Raw genomic sequence first — 27,333 nt, forward strand, 5'->3', positions numbered from 1 at the left:
GGCCAGAGAACTTAAAATGAAATAATTGTTTACCAAGGTTTGCTTACTTAGGGCCAGCTCATGCTGAACAACAACTGCTGTTTAGGAATCACTGCCCATGTGTAACACCTGTGTAGTGCTCGTCTTATCTAGTGTGACTGGTTGCAGCACCGTTTATGAGAGTGTCACAGTACTACAATAGGTGCTAGTAGAAACTCTAGGTACCGGAAGGAGGGAGTGAATAGAAAACACACACTTCTGGAGGTAAACTTTGTTTATAAAAATAGCAGTATATACAAAATATTTACACGAATAAGAACAATTCAAAACTCCAACATTCTGTTTAGGTTCTAAATCTCAGATGTCAATGAAAACCAAATTCCTTTTTACGTTTGTAGTTAGAATCAGTGAAATTCATTAGAATAACCTTTATTACTCCAATTTCCCTAACTAATTAGATCTATTGTTATGCCCCTATTTTGAGGTTTACAGACTAATCTTTCACTTTTATTTATCCCTAGTTAGTTAGAAAGCTAATTCAATTCCTATTCTTAACCTCAGTTTCAGTTTCAGGTCAGTATGTCTACAAATTCAAATTCAATCCCAAAAAGAAAATCTCTTAACTCCTTTCAGGACAAATGCTCCAATATCACAACTTTTTAACAAAGTAAATCTCATTCAATCACTAATCAAAATCTTTGAAAAAATAATCAGTTCTTCCAGAAAATCAAATTCAAATCCTTTGAATGAAAAATAAACTTGTACATCCAATTGTACTAAATCCTCTGCTTCTTGAAACATTTTGTTCCCGTGCTGGTGCCTCGATCTCGTTCCTTGGTCTGATGGATGAAATAGTGGGTTATCCACAGAAAGTCGATTCACAAAACTTACAGCAATAACCTGACCTGTATACAACAGGATTACAATCCGTAAGTTCTTACATGAATTCTATTTTCCATTTCAAAATAATTCAATATCACATTGAACGTTTCTCAGTTACAACACATTTCACACACAAATTATACACTTGGAACAGTAAAAGTGTTTTTAAACTCACCAGATCCCTTGGTATAATTTAACAGAACTAATTCCTGGGCACACAGTAGAAATCTTGGACACCACTCTCTGCTGATATCGTCTTGCTGTAGCTGATGCGCATTATAGCTGTAGCTTCAATAAACCTTTTATTGATATCATTTCTGCTCTAGGGGTTTTACCCTGAGTATTTCCAGTAAGTAGGGTAGAGATACGAACTACTAACTTCACTTTTAACAGTTTATATCTTTAGTTAGTTTATAGACAATAGACAATAGGTGCAAGAGTAGGCCATTTGGCCCCTCGAGCCAGCACCGCCATTCACTGTGATCATGGCTGACTGTCCACAATCAGTTTCTATAGTTTGCTGTGTTTCTGTCACTTGTCCATACCTTGTCAGCCACACCTCGTTCTCACATAGCACTTTTTTCCCCCAAGTTCTCTTTTTTTAAATTCAGTAAACCGTGTTTCCATCTCTTCATAGGTGGAGCTTTCTAACATTACATCTTTGCGTTATATTAACCTAGGTTACATATGGTACTCACATTGTCACACTGAGTGTGGGGCCATGTATAGTTCTTTGGAGTCCAGTTGGTAGGTTGGTATCCAAGCAACATTATGCAGAGGCCTTGTCTTCAAAACAGCCTGAAATGTAGGGTTGCAGCTTTGGCAACTCTGAATTCATAAATCATGTTAAAATTTTGTAACTATCTCAAACATTTCAAAACTACTTTAATTGAACTAAATAAAATATTTTTCAAATGAAATATGAATTAATAAAACACAAAACTAATTAAAATATTCATCTGAAGCAAAATTATTACAAAGATTAAAATAAGGGAAGGTAATTTAAAAAATGCAACTTGCCTTTGCCCTGTTTTTTCCCCCCCCAAAATCTGTGTCCCATGAAGTCTTTTGAAATCACTGGCATCAAGGATCTTGAGCCAGGTCCGAAGGGAAGTTTCCCACAGTGACACAAGACTGGGCTCCATAGGGAATTCATTAGTCAGGTGAACAGAAGGATTTGGTGCTTCAGATCCATCAACAGGTCCTCTGCCTCCATGGTTTTATATCACACACATGGAAATATGTGAATCGTTGAATGATAGTGAGTCTGATTAGGGTTTATAATCTCAGGCATCATAAGTCTTATGGATCTGAAGGTTTTGGACTGGACTAATTGCTTAAAAAATTTTGGACCGTTGCTTCATTGAGTAAATCCTGTGTCAGAACAGATTGGTGTTGGCAGCTTGAAACATAATCAGGTTGATAGAACAATCATTGAAACACTTGACATAGGAACCCATATATGTGGCAATGAAACATTTGACATCTCTGAGGTAAATTATAGTACATGAAAGCAACTTTGAATCCAGACACATTTACAAATATTGACTCCTTAATTAAATAAATAAAGCTTCAGTGCAAAATGTTAGTTATATTTTCAGCATAAATTATATCTTCTAATGTAAAGATTGGTTTTGCCATATTGTTCATCTTTCATTCCATTGACATAATGCATGATGCATGCTTTTTGACAGCAATAAGATCACAGCTCAAAACGCAACAGCACCCAAGTTAATAAGGATTTTCACTTCATAAACCAAGTGGCAGAGAGTAATTTCAAAGGCCACAATCCAATCTTACAGTTCAAATAATAGTTATAGACTGAATAATCCTTTTAATCAATTCTGTCTCACTTGGGTTATAGTAATTAGCTAAAGCTCATTAGGTCATACTTTAAAAAGAAGGCTGTTTTGAAATGGTTCACATGGAGGTCAATGAGACTAAACGCAGAGTGAGCCCGCACTATTGTGTAATACCCCAGGCTAGGGTCTACTTGACTTCGCAATAAATAGTGTGCCTTCTGCCTCCTTCAGGAGTTTTTGAAATTCAGATTCAAAGTTAATCCACAATGGAAATAAAACTCAGATTTATCTGGTTTTGACACTTTTCACATTCCAATTACAGTATGCGGCCTTTAATGTATTGTGAATGGGTAAGCGCATTCGAGATTCCAATTTTTGCTGACTTCCTCATTTGACTTCTGCAAGTGACTAGGTCAGGGTCAGCTTGCCAAGTGCTGAAGGAGTAGAGGGAACTAATCTTAATGTGCATGGAAGGAAAGAAAAATAATTTTGAAGCATTGCCATGTTTAACATTAACTACTTAGTAAAGCTCCAGTGTTATCTGTTGATGCATATTTTATTGTTAATCACAGATCTGCGCCAATATGGATGCTCAGTTTATCATGTCCTCTACAAAGTGTAAACCACAATTGGATGCAGTAGTCCCTCAGGTTGTAAAGAACTATGATGTTACGGAAGAAAGAAAACAGGTACAAAATTTAAAGAATACAAATACCATGAAATTATCACATTACCTAGTCCACACTTTTAACACTGTGCAGTGTTACTGAGTCAAAGAGTGATACAACATGGAAACAGGCCCTATGGTCCAACTTGTCTATGGGGATCATAGTCCCACACAAACTCGGCTTAGCTGCTTGGATTTTGCTCAAGTCCCTCTAGACCTCCCTGTCCATGTACTTATTCAAATATCTTTTGAATGTTGGTTTAAAAGTGCCTCAACTACTTTCTCTGGCAGCTCATGTCCCTCAGGTTCCTTTTAAATCTTTCACCTTGCACCTTAAACCTATGCCCTCTAGCTTTAAGTTCCCCTTCCCTGGGAGAAAGATGCAGTCACCCTATCTACACCCCTCATTATCATATACACCTCATTAAAGCCACCTCTCAAACTTCTACACACCAATGAATAAAGTCCTAGCCTGTCTAACCTCTCTCTGTAACTCAGACTTTCAAGTATTGGCAGCATTCTTGTAAGACTCTGTACTCTCTCCTGTTTAATATAATCTTTCCTATAAAAGGGCAGCCAAAACAGAACACAATACTCCAAGTGTAGTCTCATCAACCTCTTGTACAATGGTGCCACTATATCCCATCACCTGTACTCAATGCCCTGACCAACGAAGACCAGCATGCCAAAGTCCTTCTTCAGTGCATCGAATATAAGAAATAGAAGCAGGAGTGTGATTTGTCCCCTTGTGTTTGTATCCCTATTCATAAAATCATGACAAGATCATTTACCTCAGTATCACTGGATTCATCTTTGATTCATTGGATTGCTGTATCCATGATTGGCTATGTAACTTTGGATATGTTGGCACATGGAATTATGGAATGCAACCTTGGTTCAGAAATTCCTACCAGCAGCAAGGTGTCAAACCGTGCAGTAAGTGTGAATTTACCTTTATTAGATTTACTGTGGTCAACACAATCTGGGTCTGCCTTGAAGCTTAAAGCTATGAGGTCCTATATGAAACACTACTGTCACGTGCAGTGCTCTGTCCAAAAAAAATGACAAAACAAGTTATCATCCAGCTAAATCATGCCCCCTGATTTATCCAGCTGTTGAAAGCATCAAAATCTTTGAATGTTCCACAATATCTCTGAATCACTTACAAAGGAAATTGTTGCTTTTTTTTTGCATATTTCTGACTTCTCTGTATCCCCCTCCATTCAAATGCCTGTAGATTTTGGAGTATCTTCAGTAGGCAGATTTCCCTGCACAGGCACTCTGCTGTTGGCAGAAAAAGAGCATAATCCAGGCATCGGGATTAGATTCTGCCCAGTCTTTAACATTAATCTTTAAATGAAATGATTTTCTGAATAAACTTAGATATAAGCCTAGTTTGTATATTCTGGAACTCTGGAAATAATCCTATTGCTGGAGTTACTTTTTGTTTTGCACTCAGAGCTTTGGACATGAGTGATTGATTAGACTGCTCAAGAGAAATGACTGAAAACCACTAGCTCCACTTTCTCACGCTGTCTGCATACCTACCCCTTGGCATTTTTTAGGTTTCACTGTCCGCCAGTCTCCAGCTGGATTCTGTTCAATGTGTCCATAGCTCTCTGAGGTAGAAAATTCCAATGAGTTCCTCTAAAACAGGGGTTCCCAATCTTTTTTATAGCATGGACCAATATCACTAAGCAAGGGGTCAGTGGACCCCTGCTCTAAGAGAAGAATTTTATTATAATTTCCTTCTTAAAGGGGCAGCCCCTTTGAATAACATGCTGTAGTTCTAGATAACTCCATAGATCCTGCAGAGACACCTTAGTCCATTAATTTCAATTATCTTCCCTTGAGTGAGGTTTGGCTCCAAGCACTGAAGTGTTTTTTTTTCCTTTTGATGCCCGTTCAGTTTTACCAGGCCCCCCGGTGCCACACTCAGTCAAATGCTGCCTTGATGTCAAGGACAAACAACAGGAATTCTGCAGATGCTGGAAATTCAAGCAACACACATCAAAGTTGCTGGTGAACGCAGCAGGCCAGGCAGCATCTCTAGGAAGAGGTACAGAATGACGAAGGGTCTCGGCCTGAAACGTGGACTGTACCTCTTCCTAGAGATGCTGCCTGGCCTGCTGCGTTCACCAGCAACTTTGATGTCAAGGACAGTCATATTCATCCCATCCTTGGAATCCAGTTTGTTGGTCTATACTTGGACCAAGCCTTTGCTAAGGTCTGGTGAAACAGATTAAGCCTTGTTGAGCCACTTGGTAACACCTTGCAGCACTTTAATGATTAAGAGTAGGCTGAATGAGGCCTAATTGACCAGATTTGATTTATGCTGCCTTTATGGATTTTGGGACAATGCCAGTGTTGTACCTGCACTGGAGCAACTTGACTAGAGATGCAGCTAGTTCTGTGTACCAACATTCACCTGTATTAAAACTTAATGGAATGAGCCCTTTCCCACTCTTTCACATTGCAGAGAAATGTAGTGTAGAATATAATAATTCAATCAACATCCAGATCTTATGAATGAAAGTGTTTTGTAGTTATCCAGAACACCACTGCCCATTTATATCATTCAGACTGACACACTGAATTTTAATGGAGTCCATACTGTCTATTTCATGACTTATAACTCAAGGAGGATATTGAATATGAAGACTTGAATGCAAGAACAAAGAAAAAAGTGATCTCAGATAAAGATTTTCTTTTAACAAATCTGTTCTTAAAAGCAGAATGTGTTTTGCAGCTTTTTCTTTCTGCATTTTCACTTTCTCTCCCGACTCATTCACAGGACCCTTTTGGGGACAAAATTAAGGCGATGATGTCAAGAATTCACTCCTACCTAAGTGATTCTTCAATCTCAAGGAATTTTGGGACACAGATTTATGAACAAGCTGTGGTAGAGCTGGAAAAAACAGGTGAGGAGATAATATTTTCTGGTTGTTTGCTTATAAGCAATTTGCATCAGCTCAGAAGGTAAGTAAGATAAAATGCTCCCTATATCCATATTGTTTAGTTTTAATCAGGAAATTTCAGCGTCAAATAGCCCATTGGAAAATGGAGGAAGCAATACGATTTACCAAAAAAACCAAGGTAAGCTTCTAAATGTTCCTTTGTTTTGGAATAATCCAAATTCAATGCCCAGAATTGTTGTCTTGTTGTTTGAGGAGAAATAGTGATAGTCTGAGGTTTTTTTTTGGAAGAAGGGGATCTTAAGAGAAATTTGGTTAAGATTTAGCATATGATGAAAATTCGACACAGACTGAGCAGGAATGACTGGTATTGGTTTATTATTGACAGGTGTACAGTGAAAAGCTTGTCTTGCACACTGTTAATAGAGATCAGATAATTACACAGTGCATTGAGGTGAAACAAGGTAAAATTAAAGTGACAGTGACCTACGGAGACAAAACACAGCAGCTGAACCTCTATGTACTGAAAAATGGAGGACCACCATTGCTGGGACAGGAATGGCTCAGAAAAAATCCAGTTGGATTGGCACACCATCAAGGCACCAGATGTGTCAACAAAGGAGGGCAGCTCGACGGGGAAGATGTCCGCAGCTCTCCTCTCACCTATTGTCGACTATTACAATGACGAGGAGGAGCTAGACAGTGTCGACGATGGGGACGAACACAGTATCCGTGGCTGCGACTCGGATGAAGATACAGAGGATGCAAGGGAGACAGATATTGCTAATAAGCAGGATGATGAAGACTACCTGGAAGCAAAAGAGCAGATGTACCAGGAGAAATTGACATCTCTCAAAAGACAGCTACAGCAGTTACAGGAAGGCACTTTGCAGGAGTATCAGAAAAGGATGAAGAAACTAGATCAACAATACAAGGCAGGAATATGAAATGCAGAGCTTCTTCTGCAGCTGGAGACAGCAAAAGTGGAAAGGAATATTATTGGAGAGAAGAAAGGAGCGGAGAGAGCTCAGGAGCCCCCACATCAGACCGGTCCGAGCCCCAACCACCTCACGCAGCCCGTCAACACCATGAGTGAGGCTGAGACGGAGCGGCAACCTGAACAGCAGCAGCGGCAACAGCCAGACAAGCCCAAATCCCTGGGGAGAAGAAAGTCATTGCAACAAAGGTTCTTGGAACAGTCAAGTGGTTCAACGTACGAAATGGATACGGATTCATCAACAAGAATGATACAAAGGAAGATGTGTTTGTACATCAGACTGCTATAAAAAAGAATAATCCACGGAAATACCTCCGCAGTGTTGGATATGGTGAAACTGTGGAGTTTGACATAGTGGAAGGCAGAAGCAGCAAACGTAACTGGTTCCGGAGGAGTTCCAGTCCAAGGAAGCCAATATGCCGCAGACAGAAATCGTTATCGTCGCAGCCAGAAACCCTCGCTGCCGAGGTCCACCACGTAATTACCAACAGAATATTGAAGGTGGAGAGAAAGGAGATGGAACAGAGACAGCAACAGCTGGAGAAAATCAAGCTTATCAAAATCAGCAACATCGCCCTCCTTACAGAAGACAGCGTTACCCACCTTACTTTGTTCGTTGTCGCTATGGTCACCACCCACAATATAGCAACCAGTCTCAGGGAGAAATTACTGAGGGTGGTGAAATAAATGAAAACCAGGTTGCTGGGGGAGAAGGTAAACCTAACAGAGGACAAAATCAATTCCATTCAAACAGAACAGCTTTCGCTCAAGGTAAATCTTGAACCAATCATTTCCTCCATTGAGAATCATACACTTAATCCTTTGCAGGAAAGTTTCTTTTGCACGTACATATTTTGAGTCCTCAGCCAATGTGTCTTGTTTTGCACAAAGAAGTTGGGAAACAGCATCAAAACAGAAGCGAATTCTGGCAACAAACTGTAAGGTTTCTATTGTTGTATTTTCACACTTGTGCTGAATGTGCATCTGAAGGAATTCTCCCTCTTGAGCCAGACAGATAGCACTGCAGGTAATCCTTAATATCAGCAACACTGAACTTTAACAGCAGCTTAAGAACAATGGAACGAACAACAGGATTTCAATCAACTGCTTCATCAAATGGTGAAAGATTACGGTAAAGTACTGATGTGAGTCATTGGATTGCCCCTACTTTTGAACAACTAGCAGAGACAGCAGATCACCAACCACTTCTTTTGCTGGTGGCAAGTGACCTGTGAAGCAGACCGTGGAAACTCCCTATGCTCAGAGGTCAACTTTCATGACTTTTATATGGAAATCTGTATTAAAACAAACAAATTTATTGACAGACGTTACCCAGAGGGGCAGAGAAGACCCTCTCCAGAGACTTGAGCTATAATTATTATAATTATTATTATTATGTTACTTTATTATAATTTTATATTATTAATTTACTAAGTAAATAATTGGTAAGCGTTTGTATGTTAAGGGTACACATTTGTTTAGCGTAGTGCCCCCAGTAAAAAAAAAGTTGATACACTATTAAAATAAAAGGGGAGGAGTGTACCATATACTCTACTGTATAATATAGGACTACTTAATATTGTAGTAATACATCGCATTGAGCATGCGCTATTAGGCGCATATTGATCTGTACATGTGTGTTCAGTCCGGTTTCAGTTAGTAAAGAACCCTGTTAACGTAGCTCCAGTCTCCAGTGTTTTTATTAATGATATTGTTGTGTAAACAGCCACGTACACAACAACATCCATTTCCTTTAGCTGAGAGATCTGTAACCAAGGAGGATTGATTCGAGGGGAAATTACTTTTTCTTTTACAAACAAAAGCTCATCATATTTAAAAATGACTGGTCGAGCAGGTGAAATACTGTAGTTTGCAGGATGAAAAGAAAGCCATTAGTTTTAATCCTGGCTTAGGCATTCCGGCGGCTCTACTTTGTCATTATGTCACCAAGGACTCCTGCAGATTTCTGTGGATGTATGGTGGAGACCATCCTGACTGGTTGCGTCTCAACCTGGGATGGAGGCTCCAATGCACAGGATTGCAAAGGTCTGCAGAGAGTTGTAGACATAGTCAGCTCCATCATGGGCACAAGCTTCTCTGATATCAAGGACATCTTCAAGACGCAGTGTCGCAAGATGGTGGCATTCATCACTAAGAAACCTAAACATCTGGCACATGCCCTCTTTTTGTTGCTACTGCCATCAGGGAGGAGGTACAGGAGCCTGAAGATCTACACTTAGCGATTTAGGGCCAGTTTCTTCCCATCCACTACCAGATTTCTGAAACGCTCATGAACCCATGAACATTATCTCATTATTCCTTGTTTTTGCACTGCTTTTTAATTTTGTATTTATAGTAATTATGTTTTTGAACTGTACTGCCATTGAAAAACAACAAATTTCACATCATATAAGAAAGAGATAATAAACCTAACTTTGAATTTGATTCTGAATAGCTCTTTCTTGACTGGCATGGATGTAATGAACCGAACATCCTCTTGTACTATAAAATTCCATGATTCTATAATGAACTCTGGACCTGTTATCACCAGTCAGCAATAATTAGCTTGCAAACTGTCTATTTGCTCTCTGAAGTAACTGGACTTCCCAATCTTGAATGTCTGATATTTTTTTCTGTGCCAGGTGCTATTGAGTCCAACAGAGTGAAGCGTGTCTGTGCGCTTCACCTCCGTAAGTACAACGACACACTTCTGATCAATGACACGGTGCAGATGATTGATGCACTTCACTTCCTGGGGGGATTCTACGAGAATGAAGAAAAAACGAAAGCTGTTCTGGATCAAACAGATCGATTCCTATTTAAGCTGTTCAATGGTAAGCATGCCTTAAGACTTGCTATGTGATTTTGGCCTGTTTGCAGTCTGGCACTGCAACCTACCAAATACGGTGGATCGTGTGTAGGTCTGCGTTGTGGCTTTTTGGGTGAGCTGAAGCTTGCAGAGTGGATATGCAAGTCTCACAACACGCTGGAGGAACTCAGCAGGTCGGGCAGCATCCGTGGAAATGATCAGTCAACGTTTCGGGCCGGAACCCTTCGTCAGGACTGTAGAGGGAAGGGGCAGAGGCCCTATAAAGAAGGTGGGGGGAGGGTGGGAAGGAGAAGGCTGGTAGGTTCCAGGTGATAAACCAGTAAGGGGAAAGATAAAGGGGTGGGGGAGGGAAGCAGGGATGTGATAGGCAGGAAAGGTGAAGAAGGAATAGGGGAAAACACAATGGGTAGTGGAAGAAGGAGGCGGAACCATGAGGAAGGTGATAGGCAGCTGGGGGAGGGGGCAGAGTGAGATAGGGATAGAGGAAGGGAGGGGGAGGGAATTACCGGAAGTTGGAGAGTTCTATGTTCATACCAAGGGGCTGGAGACTACCTAGACGGTATATGAGGTGTTGCTCCTCCAGCCTGAGTTTAGCCTCATCATGGCAGTAGAGGAGACCATGTATAGACATATCTGAATGGGAATGGGAAGCAGAGTTGAAGTGGGTGGCTACTGGGAGGCCTTGTCTGTTGTGGCGGACGGAGCAGAGGTGCTCGACGAAACGGTCCCCCCAATCTGTGTCTGGTTTCACCGATGTAGAGGAGGCCGCACCGGGAGCACCGGATGCAATAGATGACCCCAACAGACTCACAAGTGAAGTGTTGTCTCACCTGGAAGGACTGTTTGGGGCCCTGAATGGTGGAGAGAGGAGGTGTGGGGACGGGTGTAGCACTTATGCTTACATGGATAAGTGCCGGGTGGGAGATCCGTGGGGAGGGACGTGTGGACCAGGAAGTCGTGGAGGGACCGATCCCTGTGGAAAGCGGAGAGGGGTGGAGAGGGAAATATGTGCTTAGTGGTGGGGTCCTGTTGAAGATGGCGGAAGTTGTGGAGGATAGTGTGCTGGATCCGGAGGCTGGGGGGGTGGTAGGTGCGGACAAGGGGAACTCTGTCCCTGTTGTTGTGGCGGGAAGATGGGGTGAGGGCCAAAGTGCGGGAAATGGAGGAGATGCGGGTGAGGGCATCATTGATGACAGCAGAAGGGAAACCACGATCCTTAAAGAAAGAGGACATTTGAGATGGCCTGGAACGGAAAGCCTCATCCTGGGAGCAGATGTGGCAGAGACGGAGGAACTGGGAATAGGGAATGGCATTTTTGCATGTGGCGGGGTGGGAAGAGGTATAGTCGAGGTAGTTATGAGAGTCATTGGGCTTGTAGAAGATGTCAGTGGACAGTCTGTCATCTGCAGAGTATTTTATGTTATGGATATGCAAGTGCAGTGCCCACACAACCCCACAAGTGAGGTGAATATGTGGGCTTGGTATTTGGTATTTGACTGCATAAACTCAGGAGGTTTGACAGTTAAGGCGATATCTGTGCTTGAGGAGTGAGAGGTGCTTATCAGGATAAAGTGCGAGTCCAGGGCATGAAAAGTTCTGAAGTAATTTGAAAATAAAGAAACTTGAACTCAAAGCAATGGCCTTGTGAAACATTCGGGCCTAAGCAGCAAAGGGGTGATGGGGACACAGAGCTTACTGTTGACACGCATGTTGAGTACAACGCCATGGATAAGTTAAGTACCCACCCTGGAAAGGGAGTAGGAAGAAGAGGCCAAGCTTCCACTCATGGCTGCTATTCATTAACTTGTGCTGGAACTGTGTGGGCATCTGGTGAGCACAGCCAAGTTTAGCTATAATTCTCCACAGTCAAGTACCTTCCCTACAACTTTTGCCATGCTAGCATATTAAAGTATAGTCACTGGATTGGTGGATTCATTTAGGAATACTCACAATTGTAGGGAGAAAATAAGAACAGAGCTTTACAACAGGAAGTCCATTATTTTATACCAACCCTTCTCATAAAACTGATGAAACCCTCCCCACCATTGAGCACATCGACAAGGAGCGCTGCCACATGAAAGCAGCATCAAAAATCAACGACCGCCCCCCCCCCCCCACCACCGCCCATCCAGGCCGTGCCCTCTTCTCAGTGCTGCCTTCAGGAAGGGGGTACAGGACACTACCAGGTTCAGGAACAGTTACCACCCTTCAACCATCAAGCTTCTGAACCAGCTTGGTTAACTTCACTCACCTCAACACTGAACCGATTCCACAACTTGCGTACTCACTTTTAAGGACTCTACAACTTATGTTCTCAGTATCATTCATTCATTCATTCACTCGTTTATTTGTTTTTTTTTGTATTTGCACAGTTTTTCATCTTCTGGTTGTTTGTCAGCCTTTGTAGTTTTTCATTGATTCTATTGTATTTCTTTGTTCTACTGTGAATGCCTGCAAGAAAATCTCAGGGTTGTATATGGTGACATACATGTATTTTGATTATAAATTTAATTTGAACTTTGAACTTTGATAGCAGAATACTGATAATTTATGCAAACTATTTAGTTATGGATAATTCTAGTGTTCTTTACATTCACAAGCCGTCTGGTTCATCCACCAGATAATATTGAAGAGCTGTTCCTACTTGCGCACAATAAAGACTATGAAAATCCAAAGCTGGACAGATTGGAGAATATACTCCTGGAGCAATTTAAGAACCCAAATTCCCAAGGAATCCTCTTCACAAAGACGCGGCAGAGCACCCATGCCTTGTTTGGCTGGATTATGAAAAGTGAGCAGTTGATGGCAGCTAAAATCAGACCAAGAAGCTTAACGGGGGCTGGCATTAGCAGTCAGACAAAGCACATGACTCAGGTGAGCTGGGGAATATCACTTTTGCTGTGTCACAGACACTGGAGATTCTGCAGATGCTGGAAATCTTGAGCAACACACACAAAATGCTGGAGGAACACAACAGGTCAAGGGGCATCTATGGAGGGGAATAAACAGTTGGTTTCAGGCCGAGACCCCTCATCAAGGCATATTTGTACTGTGTAGCTGGTTTGACCTGCTATACATATTAAGTATGATCAAGCATTTAGGTGTTTTGGCAGAAGCAGTCCATAATTTTAGTTATTCAATTACAACTATTATTCTATGACTGTATGTATGGGATTACAACTGCATGTGCTGTGTATGACTGTATTGACTGTGTTTTGCACCTTGGCCCCAGAGGAACGATGTTTCGTTTAGCTGTATAAATATGTAGGGTTGAATGACAATAAACTTGAACTTGAGCTGGTTGCGCAAAGTAATGGGGAAGAATACAAGAAGATGGACATTACTCCCTGCCTGCTTTAGAACAGGTAGCTCTTTGTACAAATAGTGTTGGACCCACTAAAAGTGGCAACACGGTAGATACTGTGGTGAAGAAGGCCATGGCGTTGCTTACAAAAGTTGGTGGGTGATGTAACAGTTACAGAAAATATTGTTTAGACCACACTTGGACTCACACCACCAGGTTCAAGAACAGTTACTACCTCTCACTCAGTGGGCTCTTGAGTAAAAGGGGATAACTACGCTCACTTGCTCCATCATTGAGATGTTCCCACAACCAATGATCTCACTTTAAGGACTCTATCTCATGTTCTCTTTATTTTTTGCTATTTAAGTATATTTTGCAATTGCACAGTTTGTTGTCTTCTGCACTCTGGTTGATCTTTCATTGATCGTGTTAAAGTTACTAATCTATAGATTTGCTGAGTATGCCCACAGGAAATTGAATCTCAGGGTTGTATATGGTGACATAGATGTATTTTGATAATGAAATTCACTTTGAACCTTGAACTTGCAATATTGTGTGCAGTTCTAATCAACATGCCGTAGGAAGAATATGAGTAAGTTAGAGAGGGCATAGAAAAGATTCACAAAGATGTTGCTTGGATTGGAGGGCTTCCGTTATAAGGAGAGACTGTTTTCCCTGAAGTGAAGGAGGCTGAGAAGGTTATAAAATTATGAGGTACAAGGATAGGGTGAAGAATCCCAGTCTTTTTCCCAGCGTCTAAAACTAAGGGCAGAGATTTAAGATGAGAGGGGAGGAATGAGGGGATCTGAGAGGTAGGTTTTCACACAGAGAATGAGCTGAAGAAGATGTGGTAGAGGTTGGTACAATTATGCTTAACAAAACATAGATTAAAATAGGTATTCGGGGATTTAGACCTAATGCAGTCAAATTGGATTGCTATAGGTGGGTATCTTGGTCAGCAGGGATGGTTTAGGTTGAAGAGTCTGTTTCTGTGGTATATTACTCTATTAGTTTATGATTCTCTATAAAGCTAAACCCCACCTTTGTTCCTGTTCTGCTCTTCACCAGGACATTTCGTTCTAGGTCTTCAACTCCATCTGATGTCCACAAAGATTGTGACATCAACTGCTATAGGCCAATTGATGAAACACTAGTCTGCGTGTTTTGTTCTTATCCTTTTCAGCATATTCTAAAAGACGCAACTTAAAATAAGTTAGTAATAAGTGGAGGAACAACACCTCATATTTTGTCTGGGTAGCCTCCAACCTGACAGCATGAACATTGAATTCTGTAACTTACAGTAATTATTCTTCCTTCTCCCCTTCTCTCTTTTCCATTCCCCATTCTCATTAACCTTTGCCTCTGATTCCCCTCCTCCTTCCAATTACTCCATGGTTCACTGTCCTGTCTATCAGATTCCTTCATCTATAGCCCTTTACCTCTTCCACCTATCCCCTCCCAGCTTCTCACTTCATCTCTCCTCCCCCACCCACCCGCCTTCCCCCTCACCTTGCTTCGCCTATCACCTGCCAGATTTTAACCTCCCTGTTCACTATCCAGTCCTGATGAAGGGTCACTGTCCAAAACGTTGACTGTTTATTCAGGTGCTGCCTGACCTGCTGACTTCCTCCAGCTTTCTGTGCTTCTTAAAATAAACTGCATTGAGAGTGGGTAGCAATTCCAGATACAGTACTAATGTCTTTCTTTTGGTGCTGTTTCCCTGGAGCCACTCACTTCTGCTCAACACTGATCCAGTTCTTACATTTTTTGCCTTTGTATCTGAAGGGTTCAGGTTCAAGTCTTTCTCTGTGATGAAAATATTTTAAATTTTGTTCCTTGTTCTTTTCTGATTCAGCAGCAAGAGATATCCACAAATAAAGGAGGGACTGTACACAGGTTAAGTGCTGTAAGAAATTATTTTAGAGCAATATAAAGAATAATATACAGAAAAAAGAAAAATTGTTAATAAAGTAGTAAAAGAAACAAAATAGTACTTATCATCCAATCACTAAGCGACTCTACACAATATACTGTCAAAGGGAACTGCAAGTGTCCGATAGCTTTTAAAGTCTCCCCCTCTCTCCCCCTCCCCCATCTCTCCACATCTTCCCCTGCCCCTCTCCACTCCCTTTATCCCCCCCTCCACCTATCCTTTTCACTCTCGCTTTGTCCCCCTCCCCCTCTCTCTGTTTGTCTTATCTCTAGCTACTCAGCAACTCAACTGAGAAGATTCCCACTTGCATAAAGAAATGCCCTTTTTATACTCTTCAAAAATATAACATAATTATAACCCCAGTACTTTTCCATCTCCTAGCGGTAGCAGCTTGCCCCGTATCTCCCACAACTGTCAGCCTAGGCAAATAACTTGCAAACTGTCACCTTAATTCTTGCACTCTAACTTCTCCGGTACTGGCTTCAAGGAAGTTCAATGTGTGGAAATGTGCCTAGAGTTGATATAATAATCATTAACAATATTCCACAAACACAGAACATAGCACGCTTTAACGCAGTACAGTCCCTTCAGCCCATGATGTTATGCCGACTTTTCAATCTATTCTAAAACCAATCTAACCCTCCCCTGCCACATAGCCCTCCATTTTTCTATCATCCATGTGCCCAGCTAAGAGTTTCTTAAATGTCCCTAATGTATCTGAATCTACCACCACCCCTGGCAGGGAATTCCAGTCTGCCACCACTCTCCCTAAAAAAAACTTCAGTGAGATCTGTTCAACTTTTCTTTCAATTGTTAGTATGAAGTACTTTGATTACATTTTACCTCAGTGGTGGCGCAAGGAAGTAATGCTCCTGAATACTTGTCATGTTTGTCAATGCAGTGTAAGCAACTGAATGTACAAAGAACAGATTACAGTCTTTTTAAAATGTGAGGCAGAACACAAAGCTAAAGGAGTTGCCCCACAGAGCTACTATTATGTTTTACAGCAAGTTCTGCAGGAATAGCAATGCTTCTTGTCTTGGAGAAAGATGGATGTTTGAGGGCGGTGGTGGCATTGAGAGGTTAACTGATTTCCCGCCTCTTGCCGCTTTCTCTCTGATCCAGTTTTCAGAAGACCCTTTTATATAGAATGTGAGGAAACACTTAAAATCAATTGTAAGTCCATTTGGAATTTCCAGTGAAAAACCTAAAATCCCAGTCTGATAGTTCAGAAGGGAGGGTAAGTGAGTGTGAGGAAAGAAATGTGTTATAATAACAATAGAAAAAGCTGTAAATCTGGGGAAAGAGAAAGAGCTGACATTTCATGATATTGGACTAAGCCGAATTTGCAGTGTGATGAATTGCTGCATCAGACAGAGCCAGGATTGCAGGAGGTGAAAGTTAACGAGATTGTTGGTGCCAGAGAGGCTAATAAGGGGTAAGTTGAAATTATGATATAAAGAGACTGAGGGTTCAAAGTTCAAAATAAATTTATTATTGCAGTACAGTACATATATGTCACCATATACAACCCCGAGATTCATTTTCTTGTGGGCATACTCAGTAACTACAAGAATCATAATAGAATCAATGAAAGACCACACCCAACAGGGTGAAGAAGCAACCAATGTGCAAAAGACAACAAACTGTGCAGATACAAAAGAAAAAAGAATATAATAATAAATAAATAAGCAATAAATTTTGAGAACATGAAATGAAAGTGAAAGTGCATCATAGATGTGGGAACAGTTCAGCGATGGGGCAACTGAAGCTGAGTGAAGTTACCCCACTGGTTCAAGAGCCTGATGGATGAGGTGTAATAACTGTTCCTGAACCGATAGGAAAAGAAGAATGAAATCATTGAGGTGGTCTAGGGTTGACCTGAGGTATTTACCTACAGCAATGTATTTACTTGGTTCACTCTGAATTCGCTACTACAGCTTATCCAGACCAAGAGCATTAAGAGACACTAAGATTTAGATTTTCCTGTTCACTCTGAGTTGTCAATAGATGGGGAAAGGAGGGCTCAAAGTAATTTTTGAATTAGGAATGGGAGAGTTCATAGTCCATTTCAAAACAATCACATCCTGTCAGTAGTCATGCAAGATCCAGAAATTCAACTCTTTATAGAGTTTTTCAAACAATGGGCAGTGATGGAAAGATAGGCAAGTAAGGAGGTCATAGAAAATAGGCAGCAAGGACATTTGCTTGAAAGGAAATAGAAGTTCCTGGTATATGAGGTACAGTAACGATTGGCAAAGGTGGAAGCTTTGCTACTTATGTGGCTTAACTAAACTGTTTTCTCATTGGCAAGTGTGGGCCACCACAGGGATCAGTGAGGTGACCTTAATTTTTTTACCATTTAAGTAAATGAGTTTGGATGAAGACACCAAGATTTAAAGATTAAAGTATAGCTTTATTTATCACACGTACATTGAAACGTATAGCAAAACAGTTTGCGGCAAATCAAATCAGCAAGGATTGCGTTGGGCAGCACGCTTCTGGCGCCAACATAGCATGCTCACAACTGGCTAACCCTAACGGTATGCCTTTGGAATGTGGGAGGGGCACCAGAGGAAATTCACGCAGTCACGGGGAGAACATATAAACTCCTGACAGAGAGCAGAGGGAATTGAACCTGTAACTTACAGCTGGAGTTGTAATAGCGTTATGCTAAGTGTTATGTTACCGTGCTACTCCCAAGATTAGATTAGATGAGATTATTAAATTATGAGGACACGCAGTCCTCTTTTATAGTCATTTAGTAAAGCATGCATTAAGAAATGATACAATTTGTTCCTCCAGAATGATATCACAGAAACACAAGACAAACCAAAACTAAAAAAAACTGACAAAAACCACATAATTATAACATATAGTTACAACAGTGCAAAGCAATACCGTAATTTGATAAAGAACAGACCATGGGCACGGTAAAAAAAAGTCTCAAGGTCTGTCGAAAGTCCCATCATCTCACGCAGACGGTTGAAGGGAGAAATTCTCCCTGCCATGAGCTTCCAGCGCCGCAAACTTGCCGATGCAGCATCCTGGAAGCACCCGACCACAGTTCAACTCTGAGTCCATCCGAAAACTTCGCGCCTCCGACCAGCCCTCCGACACCAAGCACCGAGCACCATCTCTGCCGAGCACTTCGACCCTGGCCCCGGCAACAGGCAATAGGCAAAGCCGAGAATTTGGGGCCTTCCCCTCTGGAGATTCTCGATCGTACAGTAGCGCACCACCATTTTACCAGGCTTCAGGGGTTCAACACACAAAATTCTGGAGGAAATCATCAGGTCTGGTTGCATCTATGGAAGGCTTCAGGAGTTGTTTGCCCAACTGATGCTCCTTATTAGTATGTTTATCTATGGTAATCTATAGTAATAGTGTATTTGAAGTAAATATTTCACCTAAGTATCTTGATTGGAGCTGCCATGTTTGAAGTAATGAATTGTTCTGTGGGAATCTTGTGTATTGTTAAGCTATTTTACAGAGAGCACAAGCTGTGGTATAGCAGTGAATCCTCAGATGGAATTCACAACATTTTTAAAGCAGCTAAATAAATAATTATTTATAGTTCAATATCCAATAAAATAAAATGACTCTGAAAACTAAGAATGGAATTCACTGCATTGTAATCATATAGCTGGAAGATGCAAAATCAACCCTGCAATGCCACTCTTGGCCAGAAGTTGTAATTTCAACATTGAAAGTTTACATAGACAGTTTCCCATAGACAAATTCAGAAAATGCTGGAAAAACTCATCAAGTCAGGTAGCATCTGTGGAAAGCGAATCATCTGAACTGAGTTGCAGAGTCTAAATGTTGTCTGTTTCTCCTTCGACAAATGCTGCCCGAGTTGCTGAGCTTTTCCCGCATTTCCTGTTTTTATTTCAGATTTCCAGCATCTGCAGTCTTTAGTTTCCTTTACACATGTGTTGGCAGAACTTACAGTAGAAAAATGTTACGGGAAAGGATGAGATACATCCAACCAAAGGATGTTTTGTTTTATTGGTGGCAAGTGTGCAGAGTTTCACCAGCATCACTTGATGTTGAATTCTAAAAGTCTGACATTTAAGCATAGAATCATACAGCATAGTAACAGACCATTTGGCCCAACTCATCCACACTGACCCTGTGGGTACCTTTCCATACTAATCTTATCACCCGTGACTTGTTTTGACCTTGTTACAATCCACAGAGGAAATAGGAGTAAGCATTAAGATCCCATTTGAATGACCTGTGCATGGAACATTAATTTCTTTGTGTGCGACGATGATTTTTCAGCAAGAGCAACAGGAAGTTATTCAGAAGTTCCGAACAGGCGAAATCAACCTCCTTATTGCTACCAGTGTGGCAGAAGAAGGCCTCGACATAAAAGCATGCAACATCATCATCCGCTATGGACTTATCACTAATGAGATTTCCATGGTTCAGGTAAACTAATTTCCTCTATTCAGAGTCCATCTTCTTGTTCACTGGGAGTAAAGAGCCCATAGCACACATGTGTTATGGGTGAGGTGAAGACTAATTTTTTTCCATCAAAGGCAGACTTCTAAGGAACATACCACGAGCCAATAACAGGTAAAACACTTTAGAGAATTCCTCTTTGATGCTGTTGGGCGATAGGGACCAGTCCCAGAAATTAAAATGAAAACAAAAAATTCTGGAAATGCTTAACAGGTCAGGCCACATCTGTGGGAAGAGAAACAGAGTTAATTTCAGGTCAAAGGTATTTTTTCAGAACTTTCATTTAGAGTCCTTGAAATTATGTGGAGGAGGTGCTACCTATGAGGTGCCCAAGTGGGGAATAGATGGGGTTCAACCGTTGCAAGTGCTGGTTGGGATGACTAACTAATGAAAAAAGGGCTTGATTTAAAATGTATATTTACTGGAAAGGATATGAATGGGGTCATGATTGAAGTTCTTAAAGTAGTGTTAGGAAGTAATCATCAACATTAGCAGAGAGCACATTGAATGCTTGCTGAAGAGACCGAGGTAACATTACCATGTGGACTACACCGCCACCTAGTGTTATGGATGGTATATAGTTGAAACACTTCGAAGGGAATGGGATTTCTCATTTCACCTGGAATGTCCAGATTTGACTTGGGGAGTAAGAGAAAGTAGCCCAGGTTCAAAAGTAAGATTTGTCTTTGATGGCCTATCTTTCTATTTTACATTCTCCAAACTCTCTCGTCTTCTGCTTCTGGCCTCTTATATATCCTCACTATTGTATTCACCAACCTTTCCCTTCCAGCTCTTATACCTGCCTTTCCTCCCCTCTTTATGGCCTTCCTTAATACTTAATTCTCAAACCATATTTACAGTCACCTCTCCTATTATCTCCTTGTTAGGATTTCATCCAGCTTGCTCTTCTTAGATTACAGGTGCAATGTAGATGTTTGCAAATAATACATAAACAATTCATCTCCATTGTTTCAAAAGGTAATCATCTTGAACAACTCACTGTGCCTTGCTACTGTATAATTGACTGGCTTTTATCTCCGTTTTCAAGGCCAGAGGGCGAGCAAGAGCTGAGAACAGTGTTTATTCAGTTGTTGCTGAAAAAGGAGGGAAAGAGTTGCGACGGGAATTTGTCAATGAATTCCGTGAGGGTCTAATGAAACGTGCAATAGAGCATGTGCAAAGTATGTCTCCACGTAACTACCAAATAAAGGTAATTATTTGACACGAGATTTGCTTTATTTTGGAAATGCAACATAATTTGGGGAGACTGTTCATCTGCAACTTTTGACCCTTGTGTGTAAATCTATTCTGTACACAACCTTAAAATCTAGTCATAATTAGAATCATAGAAGATAGAATTAGGCCCTTTGGCCATATCGGTCTATGCTGAGCAAGATTCCCATCTAAGTGAGTCCCATATGCCTGCATTTGGCCCATATCTAAATCTTTCCTACCCATGTACGTGTCCAAGTGCCTTTTAAAAGTAAGTGTACCTGCCTTAACCACTGCTTTTGGCAGCTCATTCCACATACTGACCACCCACTCAGTGAAAAGTTTGCCCCTCAGGTTCTTATTAAATCTTTCCCGTTTCATCCTAAACCCATGTCCTCCAGTTCTCGATTTCCCACCTCTGGGAAAAAGATTGAATGCATACACCCATGATTAAGATTAAAGTCTGTCACGAGCCTTGTGGCCCATCAGGCCGGTGCTTATGCCGGTTTCCATGGTGTGAAGCGACTGAGAGTACAAGACTCCCCCCCCCCCCCCGAATAGGATGCCAGTCTATCACGAGGTTAACCCCCAGCATTTTTGCCAGTACCCATTCTCAGCTGGGTAGACTGGAGCATTGTGTGGTTAAGTGCCTTGCTCAAGGACACACACACTGCCCCGACCAAGGCTCGAACCCACGACCTTCAGATTGCTAGTCCAGCGCCCTAACCACTTGGCCACGCAACACACCATGATCAGGCTGGGATCAGCAGGAGAATGAAGGGTGATCTTAAAGAGGTGTATAAAATCATACACTCATGCCCCCTCATGATTTTATATACCTCTTTAAGATCACCCTTCATTCTCCTGCTGATCCCAGCCTGATCATCTTCTGTCCGTAAGTCAGTGCCTTGGGACCTAGCAACGTCCTTATAAAACTCGTCTGCATTTTTCCCAGCTTAATGGCGTCTTTCTTGTGGCAGGGTGACCATAAGTGCAACAGAGTTGCCAAAACAATTACATAAGTTCATGGTATCTCGGAACATTTCACAAAGAGGAATGATAGGTTCCCATTTTACCAGGCATTGAATGAATGTGTACAGAGCCTTTTGGGACTGTAAAGTAAGTGAATGGTGAAGTTGTTTCGAAACTTGGGTGGCACGGTTGCGTAGCGGTTAGTGTAACGCTATTACAGCGCCAGTGACCTGGGTTTAATTCTGCCACTGTCTGTAAGGAGTTTGGACTGTGGGGTTTCCTCTAGGTGCTCTGGTTTTCCTCCTCCTTTCCAAAGAGATACGGGTTAATTGATAGGTTAATTGGTCACATGGGTGTAATTGGGTGGCCTGGAGCTATTGAGCCGAAAAGGTCTGTTACTGCAAGAAAGAGAAAAAGAAAGCTGATTATCTTGAACAACTCGGACAGTTTGTGATCCACAGTATGAACAAATCACTCAAACTATTGTAGCCTATTGAGGCTTGTTCTGAACTGGTTTGTGGAGCTGAGGATCACCCTTATAAATGGATGGTGATCTGTAAATAAAGGCCTGTGGAGCCAGGTGTCAGGAATGGGGGACCTGTTGTGCTGCTGGAGAGCTGGGACCATGAGCCACGTATGGCCCAGAGTCGGGAATGCATGAGGGCATGTGGCTGGAGCTGAGCTTGGGAGCACAAGCAGGGTTCGTGGCTGTAGTCAGCATTGGTAATGTCAGCTGGATGAGTAGCCAGAGTCAGGAGCCGGGTTCTTGGCTTGGGATAGGGTGAGATTCAGGAACTGGAGATAGACAGGTGGGTCAACCGAGTTCAAATCCTGCCAGTGTCTGTAAGGAGTTTGCACATTCTCCCTGTGACCGAGTGGGTTTCCTCTGGGTGCTCCAGTTTCCTCCCACTGTCCAAAAGGTACAGTTAGGGTTAGTAAGTTGTGGGCATGCTATGTTGATGCCAGAAGCGTGCCGACCCTTGTGGGCTGCCCCAGAGCAATCTTCGGATTGTGTTGATCATCGACGCCAAACAAAGCGTGTCACTATGTGCTTAGATTTTCAATGTACATGTAACATAGAAAGCTAATGAAAAAATACCACAGTTCAGCTTCACTCACCCCTGTGTTGCCATCCTCGCTAAGTTCATGCTCTTGCTGGTGCTTTCAAACTCTGAAAGAGCTGTTAACCTGCTTTCATACAAAACAAGAAACCACTTAAACCCAAAATGATTTCTCTGCTTTAGATTCGAGAGCTGCAGATGGAAGGCATAATAAGCCAGAAGATGAACGATCTGAAACAAGGTACCACGAGGATGGAAAATCTTCCTGAAGATGTGAGATTTTACTGTCGGAACTGCAATGAGGCAGTGTGTCATGCCAGTGACCTCCGAATCATTGAGGGCATGCATCATGTTAATGTGAATCCAAACTTCGAGTAAGTGTTCAGAATAACGGTTATGGCACAAATGCTCTACAAGGCCAGGCCAGCTCTGTGACAAGCAAGCCTGTTGCCCTGCTCCAATCCCCATAACTATGCAGGTTATTCTCCAGTAAGTGCTGCTGCAATTTCATTGTTAAGGCATTGAGTTTGCTTCCATTGCTCATAAAGGCATTGAATTCCAGATTGTAAATACTCTCTGCATCAAGACAATTTTGACACAAAATGTCAGCGATTTCTTTCCTCCCACAGATGCTGCTTAACTTGCAGAGTTCCTCTGGTAAATTGGTGCCGTCCTGATGAAGGGTCTCGGCCCGAAACATTGACTGTTTATTCCCTTCCACAGATGCTGCCTGACTTGCTGAGTTTCTGCAGCATTTTGTGTGTCTTTCTCTCATAGATTATTGCTACGATTAATTCCAGCATTTTTTTAAAATTTCAGATTTTTGGTATCCACTTTTTGCTTTTGGGCTTCAAGATTTTGGAAGTTTTTTTTTGAAAGGCTGGAAATGGAACATTAACATGAGGATGAGCCATAATCTGTGGTCCAAGCTAAATATAAATGTTTTACTTGCTTTTGACTCCTATTTTGTTTTTCCAGTATTTACTACAAAGTCTTTGGAAAAATTAACCTTCCAAGGAAATTTGAAGACTGGGAACTAGGTGGCAGAATTGCCTGTCGTCAATGTGGCCAGGTATGTTTGATCCAGTGAGCCCCACGGAGACCAGTTGCAACGTGGGAAATGAAGCAGACAACTGTTTTGGCAAAACTCACCTTGAGCTTCATTAATATCCAAAAATATGTATGCAACTGGAAAGAGTGACTGAAGACCCTGTGTAAATTTAACAAGAGTATTTTGGAGACACTATGAACCACAATGTATTGAGTTCTATTATAGTTATTTATCACAAACCAACCTAGAATATCTGGGGATAAGTATGGGTTTTGTTATTCTGTGTGGATTAGTGCAACCAAGTGTTGTGACTCACCTACCACTGCATTCATACAGCTTTTGCCGTATTTAAATCCCACTTTGTGTGTTAATAATATGCCCATCAGAAGCAATCTCCAATTGACAAGTTAAGCTGATGGCATTGCCTAATCTCTGCCTTGATTCACAGCCGTGTACGTGATTCCATCTCCAAATCAGATAGGATGCAGACTGCATTAGCAATGTGAACTGCCTTTTTCCTTGAAATCCAGATCATCCTGTTGTGCTGGAGAGACTAATGCGTTCCCGAGATCCCGAGAGCGATGCTGTCTGGAGCTTAGCTCCTGGTAGGGTCACCCATGGCAGTGAGGTCAAGGGGGTGGTCCCAGACAAAGAGCGATCCAACCCAGACCTCAACGGTGGAGCTGGCAGAAGATGATGACACATCACAACCGCAGTGAAGGCGGAGGATGGTTACAGCAGGGCAGGGTCCCCAGTCACCTTGCATGCCACGTCACTGGACCCTGACCCCAATCTGTCAAGGACCATGTGATGGCTGCCCGTTTCCTCAGCCTCCCCATGTTAGACAAAGTAATGCACAGGCATTCTCCATTGAGGCAATAACTCCCTGGGAGAGCATCATGCTCGACTCAAGTGATCACACTACTAGTGTTGTCTCCAAAAATCAGTTTTGAAATGGCATTTAATTGTCCCTCTAATGTATATCTCCACACAGAACTGGGGAATGCAGATGATCTACAAGAAAGTGCCCATTCCCAGTTTAAGCATCAAGAACTTTGTGGTGGAGCTGCCAAGTGGGAGAAGACCCTTCAAGCAATGGAAAAGTGTTCCCTGCCAGATCCAGGACTTCAACTACACTGAATATTGTAAAAACAACATTCTAGATATCTGAATGAGCGTAATAAGCATTTAATTCTGAATGACACTGTCCAACTAGCTTTTACTTTGGACATCATAGGAATTAATTTACATATTCCAGTGTGCAATGATGAGAAAAACCTTGCAAACAAAGATGTAAAACGATTTTGGAAGACAATATGAATTCAGAGGTTCTTACTTCCCAGTACTAGTTAGGGAAGTGAGACTTGCACTTAGGTTGAGCTTTTACTGTAATGCATGTTCTGTTGTTAGTTTGAGCTTTTACTGTAATGCATGCTCTGTAGGAACTTATTAATCTGTAACCAAACTTTTGGTATTATTCAAAGCAAAGTTAAAAACTGCTTCTTGTGTTATTAGGTATGAGCATTTAAGAAATGAATGATTTTTGATACGTTGCTGTTAAGAAAAATCAGCCAGCTGGTGGCGTAATGGCATCAGCGCTGAACTTCAAAAAGTTGATGGCCTATGCTCCCCGTGAGTTTAAAAGGCAATTTCCTTCGTTCCCTGTAAACATCAGTTGTTAATTGATCATCTGAAATAAAGGAGACTGTTAAAATCTACACCATTGTCTTTGTTCCTTAAGGTTGTTATAGCCGGGGGGCTGGGGCGAGTGTTGGTAGTGGGGACAAGCTCCCACTGCCTATTAAATGCTCCCAATGGCATGCACCTCAAGTAGCCTCTGACAACCAAGTCCAGCTCCTGGCCTTCTCATGTGGCTTAGCTACTAAGCCCAACATTTCTACTGACAGAAGAAGGGGCAAAGGCAGGTAACTGGTGCCTTAAAACCCGCCGCTTGGAGCAGATGGGGCTCGTCAGTTGTGGTTGGCAGCTCATCTAGGAGAAGGAAAACTCTGATCTTAAACTTCCGCTGCCTTGCAGCTATATACATTCATGAGGAAGGCTTCAGGAGTAAACCCCAAGGGAACATCCAGAGCTGCAGTCCCTAAGGCGGTCCTACATTGAGTCAATGCTGGCTGGTGCCAAACTGTATTGGTCTCTACTGTTCCTTTGGGTTCATCAGGATGTGTGGAGAGGGGGAGTCTGCTACATGGGCAACAGCTTGCTCTCTATGTTGTAGACTGTTGCTTTCCGTGTTGTGCCGTCGCGGTGAAGCGACGCTGGAGTGTCCTCTCCAGGGCGCAGGCCTGGGCAAGGTTGTATGGAAGACCAGCAGTTGCCCATGCTGCAAGTCTCCCCTCTCCACGACACCGATGTTGTCCAAGGGAAGGGCAAGGGCCGATGCAGCTTGGCACCAGTGTCATTGCAGAAGTTGCCAGAACGAGGTTGAAGGCAACGTCGGACGGCCTTAGGGACTGCAGCTCCAGATTTGTCCTCAGGGTTTACTCCCGAAGCCTTTCCCATGAGTGGGTATGGCTGCAAGGCAGCGGAGGTTTGAAATCAGAGTTTCCCTCTCTTAGATGGACTGCCTTCCCAGGCTGACGAGCTCCATCTATCCGAAGCACTGGTTTTAAGGCGCCAGGACCCACCTTCACATCTTCTCCTGTCAGGAGTAACAGTTCCACCGGGCTTAGAGGCTAAGCCACACGAGAAGGCCAGGAGTTGGAGTTGGTTGTCAGAGGCTATTTGAGTCGCATGCCATGACAAGCACTTGTAGGTAGTGGGAGGTTGTGTATCTAGACAGCTGGCCTGCAGCATCCATGGTTGACCCTGACTGACAGAGGCCTCAATCAGTCAGTGTTATTTGCCTTAGTAAGCAGCAACATCAAGGAGATTACAGATGTTATAGCCTTGGTAATTTTATTTATCTAATGTCCATCTTGCTTTATTTGCTACACCTCCTACCCCTTGCAGGGGCATTCCTAGTCCCTTGAGAGTAAAGAGATTACCAGCTGCTTGACTACTACTTATCCTGTCCCCTGAAAGGTTGCCTGGTGATTTATTGGGGATGGTGAGGGCGACGTAGCTGATAACTGTCCATCCATCCATGAGGAAAGTTTTAGAACATAGAACATTACAGCACAGTACAGGCCCTTTGGTCCATATAACCTACTCTAAGATCAATCTAACACCTCCTCCATTTTTCTGTCATCCATATGCCTATCTAATAGTCTCTTAATGTTTTCTCCTTTGGCTTTTGTC

The 27,333-nt window shown here is 42.2% G+C and overlaps 1 protein-coding gene and 1 pseudogene across 2 annotated transcripts in view; both read left to right on the forward strand.

The window, feature by feature from the left end:
- The window catches only part of dhx58 (DEXH (Asp-Glu-X-His) box polypeptide 58), a 48,695-nt gene extending 22,902 nt beyond the window's left edge, over nucleotides 1-25,793 (forward strand). For both annotated transcript variants that reach the window (XM_072249720.1, XM_072249721.1), the window contains exons 5-13: nucleotides 3,236-3,352; nucleotides 6,125-6,251; nucleotides 9,885-10,076; nucleotides 12,693-12,946; nucleotides 19,597-19,746; nucleotides 20,828-20,989; nucleotides 23,208-23,398; nucleotides 24,003-24,096; nucleotides 25,070-25,793. In XM_072249720.1, coding sequence (XP_072105821.1) covers nucleotides 3,236-3,352; nucleotides 6,125-6,251; nucleotides 9,885-10,076; nucleotides 12,693-12,946; nucleotides 19,597-19,746; nucleotides 20,828-20,989; nucleotides 23,208-23,398; nucleotides 24,003-24,096; nucleotides 25,070-25,246 — 1,464 coding nt within the window. In that variant the 3' untranslated portion in view covers nucleotides 25,247-25,793. The remainder of the gene's footprint in view (nucleotides 1-3,235; nucleotides 3,353-6,124; nucleotides 6,252-9,884; nucleotides 10,077-12,692; nucleotides 12,947-19,596; nucleotides 19,747-20,827; nucleotides 20,990-23,207; nucleotides 23,399-24,002; nucleotides 24,097-25,069) is intronic.
- LOC140191822 (Y-box-binding protein 1-like) lies at nucleotides 6,391-8,039 on the forward strand (annotated as a pseudogene).
- Nucleotides 25,794-27,333: the final 1,540 nt, after the last annotated feature.

The sequence above is a fragment of the Mobula birostris genome, chromosome X (assembly GCF_030028105.1).
Source record: "Mobula birostris isolate sMobBir1 chromosome X, sMobBir1.hap1, whole genome shotgun sequence".
Lineage (NCBI taxonomy): Eukaryota > Metazoa > Chordata > Chondrichthyes > Myliobatiformes > Myliobatidae > Mobula > Mobula birostris.